This window comes from Branchiostoma lanceolatum, chromosome 1, assembly GCF_035083965.1.
Source record: "Branchiostoma lanceolatum isolate klBraLanc5 chromosome 1, klBraLanc5.hap2, whole genome shotgun sequence".
NCBI classification, from domain to species: Eukaryota; Metazoa; Chordata; class Leptocardii; order Amphioxiformes; family Branchiostomatidae; genus Branchiostoma; species Branchiostoma lanceolatum.
The window spans coordinates 12,407,772-12,428,224 of record NC_089722.1 but is presented as its reverse complement, the minus strand read 5'-3'; the positions used below and the strand labels follow the sequence as shown (position 1 = coordinate 12,428,224).

The 20,453-nt window shown below is 42.8% G+C and overlaps 2 protein-coding genes across 2 annotated transcripts; both read right to left on the bottom strand.

Annotated features, from left to right (window-relative positions):
* Nucleotides 1–1,308: 1,308 nt before the first annotated feature.
* Nucleotides 1,309–8,688, bottom strand: LOC136435159 (ras-related protein Rab-39B-like). The gene is made up of 2 exons (XM_066428401.1): nt 8,201–8,688; nt 1,309–5,611 (listed from the first exon to the last, which is right to left on the bottom strand). The coding sequence occupies exons 1-2, from the start codon at nt 8,416–8,418 to the stop codon at nt 5,176–5,178; spliced, it is 654 nt and encodes a 217-aa protein (XP_066284498.1). The 5' UTR covers nt 8,419–8,688; the 3' UTR covers nt 1,309–5,175.
* Nucleotides 8,689–9,294: 606 nt separating this feature from the next.
* On the bottom strand, nt 9,295–18,838 carry LOC136435122 (dapdiamide synthesis protein DdaC-like). Its single transcript, XM_066428356.1, has 5 exons — nt 16,533–18,838; nt 13,065–13,167; nt 12,391–12,597; nt 11,673–11,924; nt 9,295–10,697 (listed from the first exon to the last, which is right to left on the bottom strand). Exons 1-5 carry the CDS (start codon nt 16,967–16,969, stop codon nt 10,536–10,538), a joined length of 1,161 nt encoding a protein of 386 aa, XP_066284453.1. The 5' UTR covers nt 16,970–18,838; the 3' UTR covers nt 9,295–10,535.
* Between the last annotated feature and the right edge of the window lie 1,615 nt (nt 18,839–20,453).

Sequence of the window (20,453 nt, the reverse complement as noted above, 5' to 3'; positions counted from 1 at the left end):
GTCATCCGTAAACGGTAATGGACTTGACGCCATTGTCATTGAGGTGGAATTCATTTTCGACGTGGTCTATTGACGAACCTTCGATACAGATCATGAAAAAAACATCACGGTTAATGGAAGATGTATCGTGTGAGCAAATTCGAATATGATAAAAAATACGGTAACATTACATGTAACGTTATATGTGGACTATCACCGAGTGCCAAGCAAAGGATCAGTAAGGTAACGTTTATTAACAAAACAATAATCAATACTCCTTTTAAAATCTCGTGCAGAGGGCTATGTTGTTGCAACAAAACACACATATGAATTCTAAATAACCAACTGTAACGATAACTTCGTTCTTGAACAAGCAGTGGCAAGTTTAACGAAACGAATTGAGAAGTTATTCAACGTCAAAAAGACCAGAGTTTTTGTTTAAGAACAACTCATTTGTGCAGTAAAGGAATCAGATCATAAACACTGTACCTTTTAGTTCGTTTCTCTGTTATTCCGTTGCCCACTGTTGTGACATTCTTTAGCGCATTGACATGGCTCAAAACGCAGTCTCTATCCAAAATGGCTGACGGGCGCACAGACTTACCGGACCGGTTTGTGTGACCTCGACGGGGCCAAGCTAGCGAGAACTCACCCTTTACACACCCTTCACGTGCAATGCACCTGTGACGAGCTCGGTGTCCCATCAGCCTGAAAACCGCACTCCTCGTAGCCCGCCCGACGGACCGGGGCCAATTTGCCCCAGCCAGAACTAGTAGCGACAGATTGATTGAAAATTGAGGCTAGTGTCCCATAACGCACAACACTAATGATACACTATGGTATCATTAAACTTAGGGACACCTTCGCCTGGCCTATCAAAAATGGCCTAAATTCACACGTACCGGCCTAGACGCTCGGGAGTTTTGAGACTTACTATTCAACTTTGAATCGTCGCTATTCTCGACATGTGTGGTCTGCTCTGTTTTGTTAGGAGAGCCACCCGCGTATGAGCATCTTCAGCAAGTAAGAGAAGAACACGCCACGCTTATCGAGAAAAGCATACAGCTTATATTCAAGGTGAATTCTCCGTATCTTCGAGCTTCTTAAACGTCTAGCTAGTGGTCTGCATTTTCCGTTACTCTCCCCCTACGCGGACCATTGTATTGATGTATAAAAGCCCCAAAACACACAGACAGACCCTACATCTGCTTGAAGATGAGAAGACCAATGCCGTAAATTCGCAGCTATTTAACCAACTTCAAGACCTGGTCATCGGGTAGTAGATTCCTGACGTCATACAGCTGTAGAAAGACCAGACAGAGGCAAGTGTGCGGTGGGATCATGGTTTACTACATCCTACATTACCTCCAAACAGTCATACAACATAGAAATTCTCTATCAATTTGTACAATAGCGAGAGGGAAGTATAAATATGTGACTCGCGCGTTTCCGAACACGTAGATATTTGCCGGGTCACAGTTGATTGCCCTTAAATTAACATGTAACATTTATCATTCTTTACAATGAGCATGGGGAATCTTTTATCAATAAACCACATTTTCATTCTCTTCATGTGTGTTTGTTCTCTGCATATAAGTCTTGTAATCAGAATCTGCTCTAACAGTTTGAGCAGCCATCATCATACAAATAACTACCCAAGAAATTACGCACAATTACTACAAATCAAATCGAGACCATTTTGTATCAACGTACAGTGTATTACAGCGTATTGATATGAACTGATGCAGTTTGCCACCCTACAGACAGGTGGCGCTTATGCCTGTTTGTAGACTTTAATCAATATGGATCTAATTTGCCAATTCTAAATTATCACAACTAGCTGTTCACTGTTTTTACAATACAGAAATGAAAAATTAAAGTGAAAATAGAAAACTATGACATAATGTTGTAAAATTCAATCACATGAAATATTACAAGGAGCCAGATGGAGCTTTTGAATATTGCTTCCATATAGACACTTTGGTGGGGAAGACAAATAATACATAATATCAAATCATTGCAAACAGTTCAACTAAAATAAATCAGAACCTATAAAAACAAACAAAAAAATACTAATATAAAAGTGCACACAATATCAAATTTATCTATATCTTGCCAATCAAATCATACAGTGCCAGGACACCTGGGTAACCTATTTAGTTTACAGAGGCTCCCATACTACTAAATAGGATGGCACCAGGCTACCTATATTGTTAACAAGCCTTAAGATTTTTGTTAGATAACTACAAGATAAAGAACCATCGTTTACTCCTTTCTGTTGTCTTAACAATTTGTAGGTTGGAACCTTTGTCCATTTACAGTGGGAAATAAAATATCCCAATAGTTACATGTGAGGGTGGGGGAAAATCATGGAACATGTTGGTAGGTGGGTTGAGGATGAACTGCTAAACTGATAAAAAATCTGCCCATTTTTATGAAAAAAATTACCCTCTTCTAAAATGAGTACAGCAGGACTACAAATCATGCAAAAATTTGGCAATATAAAGTTACTGTCCATCGGCAAGATAACATATTCTTCTCATGGCTTGAATCATAATATTCTAACTTATGAACAATGATATTGTTATTTAGCCATTCACTACAACCATAGAGTATCACACATATATAGATATGATTATATATATAGATTGATAATAGAATATTTGTTGGTAGGTACATCAGAATCATACAAACAATATCAGATTGTTACAAGCACCGAATTTGGTTTGGTGGGACATTTACATACTAGGGAAGATATCTACAGTAGACTTTGAAGGGGAGAGGTATATAATATAATCTATTACAAGAAAAGGGACGGGTGTGTCGGGAAGGAAGACAATAAGGAATGGGGCAGTTTGCTGTCAGAGTGGAGAGGGAAGCAATGATACATGATAGTTTGGGGTGTGGGAAGAGAAGGGTATCTTTCTGCCCCCCCCCCCCCCCATGCTTCAAACAATTGAATCAGGTCTTGTACTCTCAGCTGACATCACCAGTCATGAAACACTCCCTGACCAGTTCTCTTTTTTGTCAAAAAATGTCTACAAAAGTATAATACATAAGCACCAATATACTATATCAGTATAAACAAACCATTCTTTGGTTGAAATGTCTATTCTCCCTACTTTAAACGCACATGATTCAAAGTCAGCGCACCAACCATTGTCTGTATGAAACATGACTACATGACATGGGTATTTGCTGCATGACACCATGGTTATGGCAAGACACTCTTGAAGTGTTTAACTCAAAAGCACAACACTTATGCCACCTTTTCTACCCCCCCTTAAGGGAATTACCTGGCAATCTTTAATTCTAAACTGTTTAACAAACATTTCTATATTATTTTAGTGCTCCAATATGCCTCATAATTCCTAGGGAACTGGAGGGGCATTCTCCTGATCCAAGTAATAGCGTAAATGCATTTAAGTTTGCAGTGTTTTAATGTTCACAGTTTTCACAGTGACCTCTTCACCCTAAACAACCACGAAAATGCGAGCAAAAAACCACCGCGAACACTCCAATGTCTCCCTTCCGCAAAATTAAGTCACCGCAAACTAAAAAGGCATTTACAGTAGTTCCTTGTTCAAGTTAGGCTTTCTCAGAACCAGACAGAATTGACTTAAATATGGGGATGCTATATTTCCCATCTTGTCTCTTGCTACCTATCACCTCTATGATGGAAGCACATTGCAAAACTCTTAAGAGCACCTTTTGTCACCAAAAACTTATAGAAACAAGTTTCAAACCAACTGCCTGGTCTTGCTCTGTAACTACTGTAGCCAAAAGTATGCCAAAACCAACACTATAATTACCCAACCCTGTAAAGTTTCTGAAGCATGCAGATGGTCTACAGTTTTCTGTGCCAAGGGCAAAGATCCAGGAATACCAAAGTGACCACACACAACTTTCCATTTCACCACACGTACCAAACCTTCAACTTAGGAGTTTGGACACCCTATTTCACATTTCCAAGCAGATGGGTGATTTGATCTCGAGTTTTTGAACATCTTTTGGCTCAAACAGTAAAAAAAAAAAAATCATACCACCTAAATGATGTGCAGAACACATTCCATTTATGACTTACATTCCATTTCCTAAGGATTTTGCACATTCCATTGGACAATGCCTTTAACTTGTTCACTTCTAAAAGTTATCAAGATTCTTAACCCCTTTCCAAATTGTATACATTCTAACTGAATGAAATCTTGTCTAATTTGACCAAAAATCACCATTTTTATAGGAGGTCCATTTTGGACTACTTTGTTTTCCCTCAAGTAACAGATATTCAATAAGCTTTCATTCCTATCCTTATACCTATGCACTACACTTGGCTAACATACTACAGTGCGGGGACATGTATATAGAGTACATAGAAATCATCACACCATGATTTTACATCTATTAAGATGTATCAATTTGTTACACAACATCTTCTGGTTATCTATCAGTATCATACAAAATTTGGTTCATGACTAGTTTACAGTCCATTCCCAGTAGGTCAAAACTCCAGCAAAACACCAATGCTCAGGACTCCCCTGACTAACTAAGTTTGATAACCTGTGCCGAGATCGTTTTGCTTCTGGTTGTGTTTGCGTCCAGGGCTGGAAACACCAGCGGCATAGTGATAAAATTGGAGCTGTGCAGGTATTTCTGGTATCTACCTAAATCTAATATGCACTGGTTCATGTACTGTACTTGATTGTTCCCAAACTTGCTTTACACAGATCACAGTTGTAATTAGATTTGTAGATACTGCTACAAAAGCTAACCAAGCAACTAGACGAGTTTTGTGAATGTTCAGACGTTTCAGACAGCATCCGCTGTCTTTAATCAGTGGCTGATGCTGTCTGAAACGTCTGAACATTCACCAAACTTGTCTAGTTACTTGAGCACTTTCGTTTTGAGTACCTCATTGCCTATATATCGACAAATCTAGATCCTGATGTACAATAGACTTACTTCTGTATTCAGAAAAAAGGGTTTCGAGTCCTGGTATGTTTGTGCATACAAATCCTGGCGGGAGAACACTCCTTGGCAGAGACAATTATAAGAAGTTGTTTTGCAAAAGAATGCATATGTATTTTTCCAGTTCTGGTATAATACTATGACAAGAGAGATACAAAATCAAAAGATGGGACGAGTCGAGGTTGCAAAGGCGTCTTGTGGAGTTTTGACCGTTTTGCGAGTTTCTTCCCGTCACGAGCACAAGCACTTCTTCTCGCTGCTGCTCTCCTGCGACAGCGGAACGGTGCTGTAACTCCGCGGCACCATCCCGCTCTTCACGCCCTCCCATCCCTCCTCTGTGCTGATCACCCCCATCTCAACCAGTTCGTAGATTTCCCGCGTCACCTGCCAGAACGCTTTCTCCACATTCTCCGCGTTCTTCGCCGAGGTCTCTAAGTATGACATGTCATGAGTCCGAGCGAACTGCTGCCCCTCTTCCTGGCTGACCTCTCGTTCAGACGCGAGGTCGATCTTGTGTCCGACCAGGATGAAGACCATGTTGTGCGGCATGGTGTGCTGTTTGGCCTCGTGCCACCACGACTCCAGGTGCTCAAACGACTTCCGGTTTGTCACGTCGTACACCAGGACCGCGCCCACCGAGTTCCGGTAGTACGATCTTGTGATGGACCTGGACAGGCACAAGGAATGATGTTAATTCATTTATTTTCTTGGGGACTTAATTCAAAGTGCTGTTTTTGAAGTGTTTGAAGTTGAAACAATTCTGTATTACAATTTAGTAGAGTAGAAATACTAAACACATTTGCGGTGTCAAGATTTCACTGTATTAAAGACATCAGCGAAAAAAACATTCAAGTTTCGATCCTCAAAATATCAAGATAAGAAACATATAGTTTGAGTCTGTTGCTTTCTGGTAGCTTTGCAAAGGCCTCACATCTGCTCTTAAGTATAACATGGCTTGGCTTCCTTGTCTTGTATAACCTTTTCTGGGACCCAAGCATTGCATGTCCGTTCCAAGGAGTTTCTATTTTTCTGAGCAACAGGAAAAATCAATGTCTGCCAGGATGTCAACCGTAAAATCCAGTTTGTGAGACTCAAACTCTGGCAAGGTCTCAGCTCACAGCTACAGCAAACTCACTTAATATTGATAAAGTGTCATCAGTTTTAGAGTCACTAAGACAGGGTAGGGTGAACATTGCCTGAGCTAATGATAACACACATGCATGTACACCCACACCCATACACACCCATACATTCATGCACATACTGTACATGTACACCCACCAACACACAAGTATGTGCAAAGACACATGCAAAGACACTTGCACATACCCATGTAGTCACTCAATATCCGGTTTACTAAGCATTGTTCCCCATCGTGTGGGGGTTTGACATATATGTACTTCAATGTTGGTTTAATGGCAGAATGCCAGATACGGAAGGGAAATGACACAGTTTCATGGTGGAAGTTTTGATCTTTCTCTTCTTTGTTGAATAAAAACAACAACTCAAAAGGCATGGTAGTAGCAAGCAATGACTTGTGTTGAAACACCCTGATTCATTCAGGCCATGGGCTGTCCCATTCTAAATTTTAGGAGGGGGGTATGATTCCACGGGAGCCTGTTATACTTTGAATTTAATCAGTCTGGACCTCCCCCAATTTTTGGATAGACCCTATAAATTTTTGGTATTGCATAACCATGATAGAACTCCTCTCCAAGAGATGATGGGATGGTCAATTTTCTTGTCACATGACCATCATCCCCTCATCCCACTTTGTAGTTAACGTCCTACAGGCATTCTGTAGGGCTCACCGTGTTTGTACACAAATCATTGAGTCATACACACGCTCAAAACTGGCGAAACAATGAACCAAAACTGAAACGCACCAGACGACGAGTGGGACAATGAATGAGACAAATGTCTGAACTCATGAATAATGTATCAGGGACAGGTACAAAGTGACATTTGCAACCCCTGTGGGACTCAGAATGGCTTTATAATCATTCACTGTGTCTCTCCGGGTACAAATTATATTAGATTCCATGTTTTTTCCTCAGTGATATAAGATTAGGAGAACATCCTTTAACAAGGAAATAGATGGAAGATGACAATTTATGAAAATGAAATCATGACGAGCACAATTTACTGTTATCTATTTTCTGTCAATCCCTACTGTACCACTTTTGTTCTGCATTTTGTGTCCAATGGACTATCATAATATTCAAATCATGCTTAATCAAGATATATGTGCATAAACATATGTCTATCCTCTGGGAGTGGATTTTGATGGACAATAAACGATGGATAGATGACAGTAGTAAATGCATTTAAAACTGCAGTGATTAAATTTGCTAGTAGGGAGGAAATGGAGTGTTTGCAGTGGTTTTTAGTTTACAGTTGAAACACTGTGGTAGGTGGGCAGAGGACAGCACAAGCATTTTCGTGGTAGCAATAAGTTCACGGTGAAGAGGTTTCCACAAACTGTCAATCAAATCATGTGGGACATCAAAACTAAAAGATGTTCAAATCATGTGGAACATCAAAACTAAAAGAGTATCTTACAAACCAAAGATTTCATAAAGATATTTGATTGTGAATGTCAAACCACCACCATTTACAGTAACTCAAAACCGTTGGGGGAGGGGGCGTGGCCTAAGATCAGACAACAACAAACACCTGAATAATCTACAGGTGTGACAAATAGGTAGACATTATGCCCTGAGGCTGTTGTGGGGTGTTTGGGGTAGATGACACTCCTGATACTTCCAGTCTATGGCCATATGGTACTGATTTGCAGACCACTGAGGGTATATGAGTGGGAGGGGGGCGATGTTGACAATGTAATGTTTACTCTATTAGTTTACAAACGTCAAAATCCAGAAACACCCATCTAAGTTACTGCTCACGTTATGATGACGCACAACTACAAATCTCGTGACCTGGATTTTATGGGTTATGCACATACAAGCTCAATATTAGGTAAACAGCCTTTTGTTTTCTTCCTAGGCCTAACCACGACAGCAAGGACAACAACAACAACAACGTCATTTGTTTATTCTTTGCTGGTGATTAACGTTGCGTAACGGAAAGGGCGTCATCCTTGAACCGTTACTAAATGTTTACGTCAAAGATGGGGGAGGGGGGCTGCAGTGATAATGAGTTAGTTGTGTGAGGTTTTGTTGGCTGGTTTTGTGGCGACTCTGCAGGTGTCAAAGTCCACCTGTAACCGTTACGTTACCTGTGCTGTGTGACCCACCTGAACCGTTCCTGTCCCGCGGTGTCCCACAGCTGAAGCTTCACCCTCTTCCCGGGCTCGACCTCCATCAGCCGCGCGAAGAAGTCCACCCCGACGGTCGGGTCCGAGTACTCGATGAACTTCCCGTCCGTAAACCGCCGGAGCAGCGAGGATTTTCCCACGGTGGAGTCCCCGATGAGGATGAGACGGAACTGGTACAGCCAGATCGGTTCGGCCATGCTGGTCGGCAGCGGACCGATGAACGTGCCGAGCTCGACCGCGGGCGGTACGCGTCCGTTCGCCGAAAACTTCCCCGCAGACTGCCGCGCCACCGGCGACGCTAGCTCGAACGACTCCCGCCCCGCCACTATTAATAGATGCAGCGGACGTACATAGGCAGGAAAAAAATTATAAGCACGGAAGCCGACATGAAAAAATAATGAGGACAGGGGTCACCAACGGACTATAACTTCCGGGTCAGGGACGTGATAAACTGCAGTACTAAGCAAATTTACTAGGGGTCGTGGCAGCACTGTAGCCGCTCAGGAGACCCTGGATTTCCAGGGTACCAAACATTTTGGAAGCCCGGCCCCCAGTCCTACTTAACTTAATTTAATAGCATATGCCTATTTCTGACAGCCTATCTTTACGGCCTTTCTGATAATTGCCGTCTTCGTGAGCAAAGTAATTGAATCCAAACCCGTAAAAATCCCCCGATGTGCGCTAATGAACTAGGCGTGAGGGCAATGCTCGATCACAGCACCGTACATTGATGTTGACATCACTGATGACAACAACAACAGCACCATCATCAACAACAGTAGCACAGTTTTCAGGACAGAAAATACCCCTATTGCAATCTAATTCAAATGTCATGTGTATGTTTAACTTTAAGTCACATCTAACTTATGACTTGCACTTGGTTACCACAACGAGGTCCTTGGTTATTACCGTTATCGTTCATGTTATAAGCAGATATGTACCGGAGATGTGGACGGGTTTTACATGTACCAAGTATGTGGAACATTAAAACGTAAAAGAGTATCTTACAAACGAAAGATGTCAGAAAATTATTTGATTCATCTACCAAGGGACAAGACAGACAAATGGGCAGAAACATTGCATAGATAACCTTTAATATGACATCATGGCAGTTCGCGATTTTGAAGCATCAACAATTATACCCATATGATAATGAGTTAACGTTAAATGTAGGGACAAACGTAGTAAGCGTGCCCCGACACACGTGTTATTCCGTGTATTTAAGAAATCCCCTAAATGTTAGTTGAATGGGCATATTATGACTTCAAATTCATTTACAGCATCGTGGATTTTCTTGGTACAGAGGCAAGATGTTGCGTTCAAAGTTTTACCTATCAATAGTTGGTAATCCCACAGTTTGAACGATTCTCTAGCTTTATGTCACTTCAGTCATGGGCTAGAAACAAGTTTTATGGCACGTTTTGTCTTTTGACAACTCGCGACGTCCCGTGTTTGACTACTAGAACTTAAGTCCACGTAAATATAATCATAAAGACGGATCCTTTTGAAATGGAACGTTGAAATATCTGTAATATTCATATTTGGTCAAACGGAGAATAAAATTGCATGGGGAACAAGAAAAAGCTGCGATTTCAGACCAACTTTGCGGGAGAGTAAAGTGCCTTACAATGACTAAGTTTCACATATCTTGGGATTTTTCTGGCTGGTATCCCGACCAGAAAGTAGAGATCTTACCATGCCAGCTGTTGATCACGAGAATGTTCAGGACGTTGCTGGTAGTGCGCTATAATCATTTAAGTACATCAGGTGAGATTAAGTGTTATCTAAAGTTCGTACTAAGTACATTGCGTCTGGCCCCTCTGTCCATAATGCACACTCGTTCATGACATTGAGTTTGTCCGTCTGGATTGCACACCATTTCTTGCACACATATTTTATTGAAGACGCGTAAGAACAACGCACAGCGAGGTTATGGCTTTAGAATGAAACGTAGTCACAGTCTGAAAAGATGCAGTCAGCGACCAGTTTCCCAATGTCAGCATCTTGGCATTGTTCTGAGAACGGCCGATTACCAAACAGATGTGAGGTTTCGACTAGATTAGGAAGTACCTTTTTTTGGGGTCACCTTTTTCGTCAATTTCTAAAAGAAAGACAATTCACTTCTTTGGCCTTTGAACTCCCAAATATTTTTTTTTACAAAAATGACTTTCGGGAGGGGGGGAGGTATGGTCGACAAAATATTATTATAATTTTTTGAGACGGCCCATTATCTGGCCAGGGACAGCCCAAACTACACATCTCCTCTAGAGCTCTCTGAGTTCACTGCTCGCCCATCATGATCTTGAAGTCCTCACTAGTTGCTGGTCAGACTGACCACCACCTTCCTGCCCCTGACCCCGGGGGTGCACCCCATGCGGCCGTGTCCCGTCACCATGTTGTCCACCACCAGGACGTCCCCCGCCTGCCAGTGGAACCCCACCGCATGCCTCCACTGCACCTGCTGCATGTGCGCCACCTGCGGAGCGGACGGGAAGTTTGAACTTTCGATTAATTTGAATGATAAGAATATATTACAATCGTCTTCAAGATGACTAACCAATTCGGTCCAGGCACGTGACCTGAAGATTACGTGACTCCAATAACAACTGAGCCACATGCCTTAACTGCACCTGCTGCATGTGCGCCACTTCAGTTTGAACTTTCGATCTAACCGAGAAAACAAAAATACTATGGCATGAACACGCGACCTGACGAACACATGAATTTGGCAACAAGTGCACCGCGTGCTTCCATTGCACCTGCTGCATGTGCGTCACCTGGGGGACAAACAGGAAGTTTAGATTTTGGATTTACCAAGACTACAAGACTACGACCTGAGGAACACGTGACCCCGGTTACAACTGAACAGCTTGCGCCACTTGTGGGATGGATGAGAAATTTAAACGTAAGATTTAATCAAGACATAAAAATATACTACGACCTTACTCATGATGACTGACCAATTTGGTCCAGACACGTGACCTGACCCCACTAACAGGTGTATAGACGCCACAGCGCGTGCCTCTATTGCACCTGCGAAGTTTGAATCTTAAATTCAACTGAGGTGAAAAACTACAGCCTACATGATGATCGACCAATTTGGTCCTGATACGTGACATGAAGAAGACGTTTAACAGGTGCGTATACACAGTCCTTTGTAACTGTGTGGAATGGGTAATTGGATGGTTGGAAGTCGATCCCGTCCCCTGTCCCGGTTGAATGGATGCGTTGATGGGCCCTTGATTTCAGTCAAGTCAATTACTTTTCTTGAAAACATTTCAGCTCTTCAATGAAGTTAAATGCACACACACACACACACACACACACACACACACACACACACACACACACACACACACAACAAAAAAACAATGAAGATGGAATTACTATCTCTAACTCTATCTCTGCTAAGGATTTCTTAAAGACGGTTGTGTAAAATGTTGAGCTGCACCTCTTCCAGCCTGAACTCCTCCCCGTCCCCGTAGCAGGTGTGGAAGGGGTAGCGGAACTTGGCCCTCTCTGCGCCGTTGAAGTTGGGGTGCTGGTAGAAGTAGCTGCAGTGGTGGGACGTGGCCTGGTTGAACCACAGCGTCTCGCCGGTAGCCGGGTGCTCCCGCGTGGCCGGCATGACGTACCAATACGTCACCGAGTCGTCACTGTTCCACTGGAAGGAGAAGTCGCGCTCCGTCAGGAACTTCTCCACCTAGAGAAGAAATATGTCCTGAATGAGCATGATGTTCAAAATGACTTGTAGACAATATCGTAGACTTCCGCAACAGAAACATGGCATTACAACGCGTTTCTATATTCTACAAACGGAATCTAAGCGTTGACATATTTTTTTTCTTTCAAAGAATGAAACCATGAAACTCGTCATCGTGGACTTTAGAAGGGGCCTCCTCATTGGATAATTTTAAACAATACTTTGTGTAAGATATGCAATGCTTAGGTGGAGCAGGTCATTTGGTCACTGGGCAAAGCGTGCCTGCGAAGTTGGTATGTTTAGACGAAGAATTGTTATACAGATGTAATAGCGCATGCTAATCTAATCTCTATAAAGCTAGATGATAAAACGAATGCCATGGTTGGTGCAGCCTCTTCTAGAGCGGACAATCAGAAAGGGTTGTGATCTTCCATTCTAACATCTGCTTGGAGCTAGAGAATCATACCTCCTCTCTGTCCTCCGTCCGGAACGTCCGTTGCCAGCACCAGACGTCACGTGACTTGTCGGCGATGTTCCGAATGTAGCGAATCCCGCGCTTGCGCAGACGATCGAGTAAGACAGGGTCCATGTCTTTCAACACACTGCGCATGTCAGTGACGGGCGTCTCGCCGCCATATTGTTCTCCGGGCGGTTTGATACAGCAGAACATCAGCTACACGTAACACAAAGTGGATGAACATGCATTAGAAGAACATTAACATTTTCGTCTTATATCATTAAACAGCCACAAAAGACAATTTTTCGGATGTCATTCGCCAAGCTTTCACAAAAAAGAATGACCCATTATTGCATGGCCACGTAACCAGGTGTCAAAGGTTGTGCCGTTCTTCGTGATGAAGGCTGAAGTGAAGGTCAAACGCCTTCTAATATTGGATTCTAGTTTCCTTCATGTAGTCTAACAACACTGACGAACCTTTGTATAACTAGTAAAAGATTTATTTAACTCTCCCGACATTGTAATACATAAGTACATTTAGAAATTGTAATAGATGTTGCTATATTTGAATCTTTAACAATTGCTGTGCAATAAAATCATATCATATAGATCTTATTTCCATATCTCGTGGTGCTGGAATCGTCGATTGCCTGTCTAAATCTAAAATTCGCTACTCGGTGTACCTTTTTCGGCCACTGCGGCAGGTAAGACATCTCCGTGTGGAGGTCTATGGTCATCTCCAGCGGCTCGTCTGCTGCCGTGTACACCATGTCGGTCACCTCTGACCTGGGGGTGTAGATGTAGGTTTTACAGACGTAAATACTAATTTTCTTTTTTCCTTTGGACATCACGTCGTGTTACACTGCACTCTTAACAGTAGCACGTACAGAGAACAATAACTTATTTTTACACCTGGGTGGAGCGAGGAAAGTCGTGTAAGGTGCATTTCCCAAGAGCACAACATCGACGGCGTCAGGGGATTCGAACCCGGGACCGCTGGGTTCTGGGTCGAACACCCTGCCGTTACGCCACACAACCCCATTGCTAATGTTGATGACCCTTTCCACCCAATCAACCTTACCTATCATGTAAAAACATACACTACTAGTATACTGTTATCATCATCATCATGATCACCATGGGTTACCAAATAAAACCATTAGGGGCAAAGTAGGGGGTGGGGGGTTGAGGTCCCGGGCTAGGGCGGGCAGGCCTCCAGGCCGGGCATTCCACTGGGAATGGTACTGTTGTGCGACTCTGTAGCCTAGGGCAAAAGTTCAGCAGCTTTTTTTGTCAATCGGCGAGGTCAAAAGTTCAGAAAACATCACCTGATTGTTTACCTTGCCTTGACCCAGATCTGACTCTACTCTATCAATGTGACGGTTGTAATCTCCAAGCAGATGCAAGGACCCGCCTAAACATCGAGTCTTACACTTAGTGTGTTATACCTGTTTTTGCAGCATTTAGTACTATTTTCTGGTATTGCATTTTTAACGGTTTACCAAGGGGTTTTTATATAAAACCATCTTGGGTTTACCTCCTCCGTTAAAAGTTCTATAGTCACAGCTGATTGTTTAGTCAACGCATGTCCGCAAATAAACCACATGCAGGTCATGTTCTATATATAGATAGCTTGAATGTCAGGATGAAGTCAGTAACAGTAGACCATTAAACTATTGATTGAATAAGTGAGTGGACTTTTGCACTGTGAATCCCAGGCGTCATCGCGATATACTGTAGGGGTCCCTTTATTACGTATGCGGCATTCTTGGTTAATGCAGAGATTCGGAATGACAAGCCGCTCGATATAACCAAGGAGGTATATAACCTCCTTGATATAACCAGCCGCCGACGCAAACCTGTGAAGCTAGTACTAGTGTGTTACGCCGAAGGGGTGGTTATACTAGCTGATTAATGCAGATACAAAAGCTGACTTGTTACATTGAAGACCGGTTAGATTCGTTTATTGGTACAGATATGCGCGCGACACAGAAGCTAGTGGTGTGTTACGCCGAAGGGCCATTATATCCGTTGATTAATGCAGATACAGAAACTGATATATTACGCTGAAGGGCGGTTAGACCAGTTGACTAATGCCAGATGCAGACTCAGCTGACTACAGCGTGACCGCAGCATATCTCGGAATACACATACTGGGATATGAAACGACGACCTTGTCCTGTTCTATATTGTACTAATGCCCTTTGCACTGATTTTCTCTGACGTCGTTATTGATATCTCTCCCGTCGTTTTTATGACGCAATCACAAGGGCCTCCTTAGGGTTTACAGAATTTTATGTACGCACCTACCCCCCCCCCCCCCTCCGGTCAGTGTATTATAGTGTGATAGTATTTGAGTGTCACTCCCCCGTTTTCTGATAGCTGCACTCTACAATACTAATATTAAACCTATACCTATACTCTATCACCTCCGTGAAGGAGGTTAACCTCCTATGAGGGTATTGCGGTTGATTGTGTGTCTGTGCTATAACTCAAGATCATTTTGATGCACAAGTGTGTACTTTGGCATGTCGTCTGCTAGTATAAGCGAGATGATGCACTAATTCTACATAATGTGATATTACAGGAAGACACCCCCATCTTGAAGGTGCGATACAGTCCACAGCTGGTGACCAGTAAGCTAGGGCCAATTACCTACTCTCCTTGGCGTTATACTGCCTAGTGTTACAATAAACCTGAACATAAAAAAGAAACGGGTTTTTGAGGAAATTGTTCTTCCTGGTGAAGAGGGTATCAAACATCTTAGCCCAAATATCGCAAACACCATGATTACTTCACGGAGGCTCGTCTTCTACGGACTCTTGTTATAGTTTTATAGTTCTCGTCGTTATGATAACGGAAGCACAACCTTTAAATTTAACGTTCGTAGAAATGGCATACTGATTACCCTCTCCCCTCGCGATATTGTATTCGCACATTTACTAGTAAGGCTAAAGGGGTCCGAAAGGCGTGTCATTATTCCGCTTTCTGACGGCTGCCGTCTAAGAATGCGGAGCTGTCAGTAAAAAGTCATAACCATTCCTACGATTTGCTTTTTCGACGCGATTAATAGTTTGACGTTTCCTTTGGCCCTGATCAACCATTGAACTTTTCATCGCTGATGATGCAACCCTTATTTTTCAAATAGTTGTCTTGGCAATTGAGCGAAATTTAAAAGAGAATGACGACCACCTGTTACGTCAGCCTCCATGACACCCTCTGTTGTGTAAACAAGGTTTAGATTTATAGCCAATGGGTGATCAGCTTTTGTAGAGTCATTAAAGCCGCATTTAGTGACCTTTACTGTAATAGTCATTGCTAGCTGTGGCCCACCAAGTTACAAATCAATTCGAATCAAACATGGACAAGTTGTTTTTGGTCTCTTGCCAGGTTTCTGATTACACAAGTTTGATTTGCGTGCTTGATACTTAGTGGCGACAGTTATATATAACAGCTTGGACAAACAGTTTATGAACTGATTATCCTTGGAAAATATTTCAAATGCACCCAAGAAGAATATATATAAGAATATCGAAACGTATGACACTCTCAAAATGTCGTTAGATGGTAGAAGCCAGGGGCAATGAGGTCCTCAACTAATTTGTTTTTCTAGTGAATGAAAAAATAAATGGATTAAGATTTTCCCACAACCTTCTGATGTCAAGGCAGTCTGCAAAGCGTTTTTTTAGTCAATGACTGACATGTGACAATCAATGTATACAGATAAACTGTTAAGTTGTAACGTTATAGATAAGACACGACAGGTTAAATACTTTGCAACTTGCAAAGAGAAAATCAAGTCAGACATAACAAGTTGTTATCAAGATATTATCATTACATTGATCATTACTTTTTCACATTAATATCTATACGGCCGTTGTTACTTGTTATTACCTTGTCCTACTTTCAGAGCTTGAATCTAAAGTTTTCTCAGCTGGTATCAGGACGTTTCGGCACCTACACAGTTCGGTCCCTAGACGATTCGGGACCAGGACGACTCTGGCTATGGTTAGAATTAGGTTTAGTTAGAATTAGGGTAAGAGTTAGAGTTAGGTCCCCTTGACGGCGAAATGCCAGAAATAGTTCTAGGCATGGTGCCGAATCGGCTAATCGTCCAGGTGTCGAAATGTCCGACCTGCCTGTCATCTCACCTGTCCACAGCGCCACCTTTATAAACCATCATGTCGTACCCCAGGCCTTTGCAGAGGTGTCCGAAATCCTGGTCAGTCCGGATGGGCAGTCCTCGGAACAACAGCGCCCCTGCTCCCGTCAGCTCTCGGTCTATCACGTCCTTCACCACCGCCGCCCACTCCTCGAGCCGTCCGGCGGCGGCCGCCGGCTGGAACATCGCCGGGAAGCCCGGGCGAACGCTACCGAGGAACTCCGGAAACCCCGGAGACTGTGATCCACTCAGGTACTGCCTGCCCGCGAGGCGTGCAGGTGTGTAAGGCGGTGGCTCCTCTACCTGAACCAGCCGGACGGCACCCAGCACCCTGGTACCACTGAAACATCTTCCCGGGCACGTACGGAGCAAGGAAAGTCTACTGTACACCGGCAAACACAGTTTTGAAGGGATGGTGGCCGCCATCTTGAATCGAATTCCAACCTTACCTTTTGACCCGCCGCCGGCAGTGTGTATCTATAAAAGCAGACGTACGTTATGTATCGTTTGTTTAGCAGGAGTCGTACGATGTGGTGGTGTGACAGTTGTATTCACTAGTGGGTTACTGCCTGCGCACGAAATGAAGACATGCTTGAGCGACTATGTGACATGAGTAGGCTTGTCTAGACGTTAAGTTCAATGTCCTTGAAAACGTTTTGCCTTGTGCTTTTCTGTCCATATGACTGTGACCAACAATAGCCCCAGGCTAGTCTAGTGGCTGCTTTTGTTTCATGTTATGTTACAGGTGAACTACTAAGTACAATGTGTAAAACATGAAAGGGAAGAATGCATCACAGTGTTTCAAGTGTTTGACTCAAACTTTCCTCACCTAATTACTTGGGCCTAGCTATAGCTACATGTAGGAAAAAAATGTTGTCTATCCGGTTACCCAAGGCTTTTTTTGGGGGAGGGAGATAAGATTTTTTGATCTGAGTGATGAAATCATTGTAGAATCCTTTTCCAACATGTTCTACTTATTTCTGTTGTAATAGAAAATGTTGCTCGTACAACGTAACGTTATATCTGTTTAGTTAATAATATAATGTTAGAAATACCAGTGTCCTAATGCATTCAGTTCTGCTTTGTTAAACCAAGGAGGTTTTAATCAGAAAAGAAATACCTTTGGTTAAACTGTATTTTGTTGGATCAATTCAATCGAAATCTACGATATAAAAAAAGAGAATCCCCAACGAGTACCGAACCGATTTTTTCAGGACCGTGATCAGAAACACAACATTAATTTCCAAGGCCTTACCAGCCTTCACGGGAGGAATGCATGTAACCTTGACGCTGCAGCAACACGTTAATGCGTATGTATGAGTATTTCACCATTGTATTCTCCATAATAGAAAAGGAAAATACCATGACTTGAATGATTCGTCTGTAATACGGTTCTTCCCGGATCTGAGGAAGGATGGGGTGAGTACATGTACGTCGACATACATATCGAGGACACAGTTTTCTCAATAAACGTAACGGGGGGCGCCCTGACATCGCACGCGCCCTAACATCGCACGGATATTTTATTGATCTTATTTTGCATAAGTACGCTGTGTTTGTGTCCAATGACTATGCTGATAAGGAAGGTAAATAACCCAAGTTCATGCACATAATTGTCATTTACATTCTAAACATATGTGTACATATTCATTTCTCGTTTTGTCGAAAAGTAGTATTTTGACAATAATGATGGTAGCGCTAAGTAGAGGGTCAATGCGTAGCTAGACGGCCCGGCACCTAAATATACGACCTGTGCCAAGCAGATACATAAGTCATACAGCTATCATACACATAAGAAAAATAACTTCATAAAACACTAAAAATTTGGGTCTTTAAGTGTTTGTTGAGAAGAAAACTGACCAAAGAAAAACAACGTAAACATTGCTGTCGTCTGACGACGTTGTTTTCCCGCCATTTTTTTGGGCCGCGATGGTGGCGGAACGATTCAACGCACAGTTTTGTTACGCTCTAACATGTGATTGGTACCGTCTATGAAAAGGAAACTGAATACAGAGATGGCGAAGATATTTCCCAATAAGTAGACGGAGTATTGTTGATGTAAGCGGTGTCGTTTTTTCGTAATGATTTCGTAAGTGGGGCCGCATTCAATACGTACGTCGGGCCGCGTAGTAGCTTATTTACCGTGGGAACATGAGCTGGGATGCGCTAGATATAGCCCTTCTCACATGACGTGAGAAGTGCACACAGTCAAAATTTTCCGGTCAAAAGAAAGCTAGAATATAGCAGACTTCAAGCCTTATTTACATTTCCCTAGCTTCATCACCAACTTCCGAAGAGAGCAAAATTACCAAAGCGTAAGAAGTTAGGAACACTATCTGGCGTAGCACTAAATCAGAAGGTACATTGGTGAAAATGTCTCACAGCGTCTTCCGCATGTAACACGGAGCATGAAGGGCCCATGAACAGTATGAATACATTTTTTGTCCAAGTATGGTCTTTAGATGAATGTGTTCAAAATTCATTCATTAAAACATGACCATTCTCTGACAACCAGCAATGGAGCGCCGTGAGTTCCAGCGCGTAAAAAAACGTCCGATATTTGGGCACCCCCCGTTACGCGTCATGCCTTTCTATTCTGTTATCTTACTATTTCTTTTACGTCAAGGTACTTTTTCATTTTATTTTATTTTCATTCCATCTCCCTGCTAACACTTGCCTCTTATTATATTAAAAACCTAGACTCTACCAGTCTCCAAGGGTCGCTGGGAAAATAGTAGAAATTGGCAAATAGAGTCAAATGTTTGAAGGGAGTCGGCTACGGAGATAAGGTCAAATTGACCCTATCTCCGTAGCCGACTCCTTTCAAACATTTGACTCTATTTGCCAATTTCTACTATTTTCCCAGCGACCCTTGGAGACTGGAAGGGGTCTATCAAAAACCAGCCGGACCCATTCCACTGCCTGGAAAGTATTCTCAGCCCAAGTTCCTGTCTCGCTGACTTTATTCAGCGTTTGTCACATGACGGTTGCGATACTAGTACCACTGCCGACTGTGTAGCTGGCTCCCTGCCAGACATATGCTTGCGGTAATAAATAGAAATAGAACCTTTGATAAGTTACTCTTAATATCCCTTAAGCTGCCAGTCCCGACTTAACTAGGGATACAGAAATATGCCTTGTGTGCTGGACCCGGTTATAACTGGGATAGGGTATTCCCCAGAACAAAACAGCTTTGCGTGCGTGTGTTTTATGTGTTTTGTCGGGCTTTCTATTTTGTCTCGCTTTCTTTATGTCGCCAACCCAGACGTAAAGACACGAGACAAAATAGGAAGCCCAACAAAAACGCCTAAGAAAACGTCAAAAACCAGTTGGACCTTTTGGACCCATTCTTCTGCTTGGAGAGTAGGCAGTGAGAACAGCGGGTCACAATGTCTGTCGTGAACACAAAGCCGGTAAGGTCCTAGCCTGTCACCGAGCCTGACCAAATCGTGCTCCTAGCGGCCGGCCCGACAGTTACCGCCCCCTCCCCGGGATGGTAGCGGGAGGTCACAGTGTGTAAAACATCAGCTATTCTCGCACAAGATTGTGCATAGGACGGCTCCCGTCTTCGTTTCAATAGCCCTTGTGGCATACAGCTCTGTGCAATCAATTCTCTTTCCCAAATGCTGAGCACTAAGCAGAGAGAGCAGTATGTACCATATCAAAAGTATGACTCGGCCGGGCAATGCGAAAACTCTATTGGCTATAGCAGCAGTCCATAAGGAAGGTGCCACAATATAATACGAGGCGTGCTGATAATTTGTAGGGGACAGAGTCGAATGATATTGATGTGTACACACGTTCACGATACTCGTCCAAGTTGTTAACAAGCGGCCATATGACTGAACAAGCTATCGAGGAATAAAGAAATACTTTTCTGTGGAGACGTCAGGAGGAGGATACACTTGCA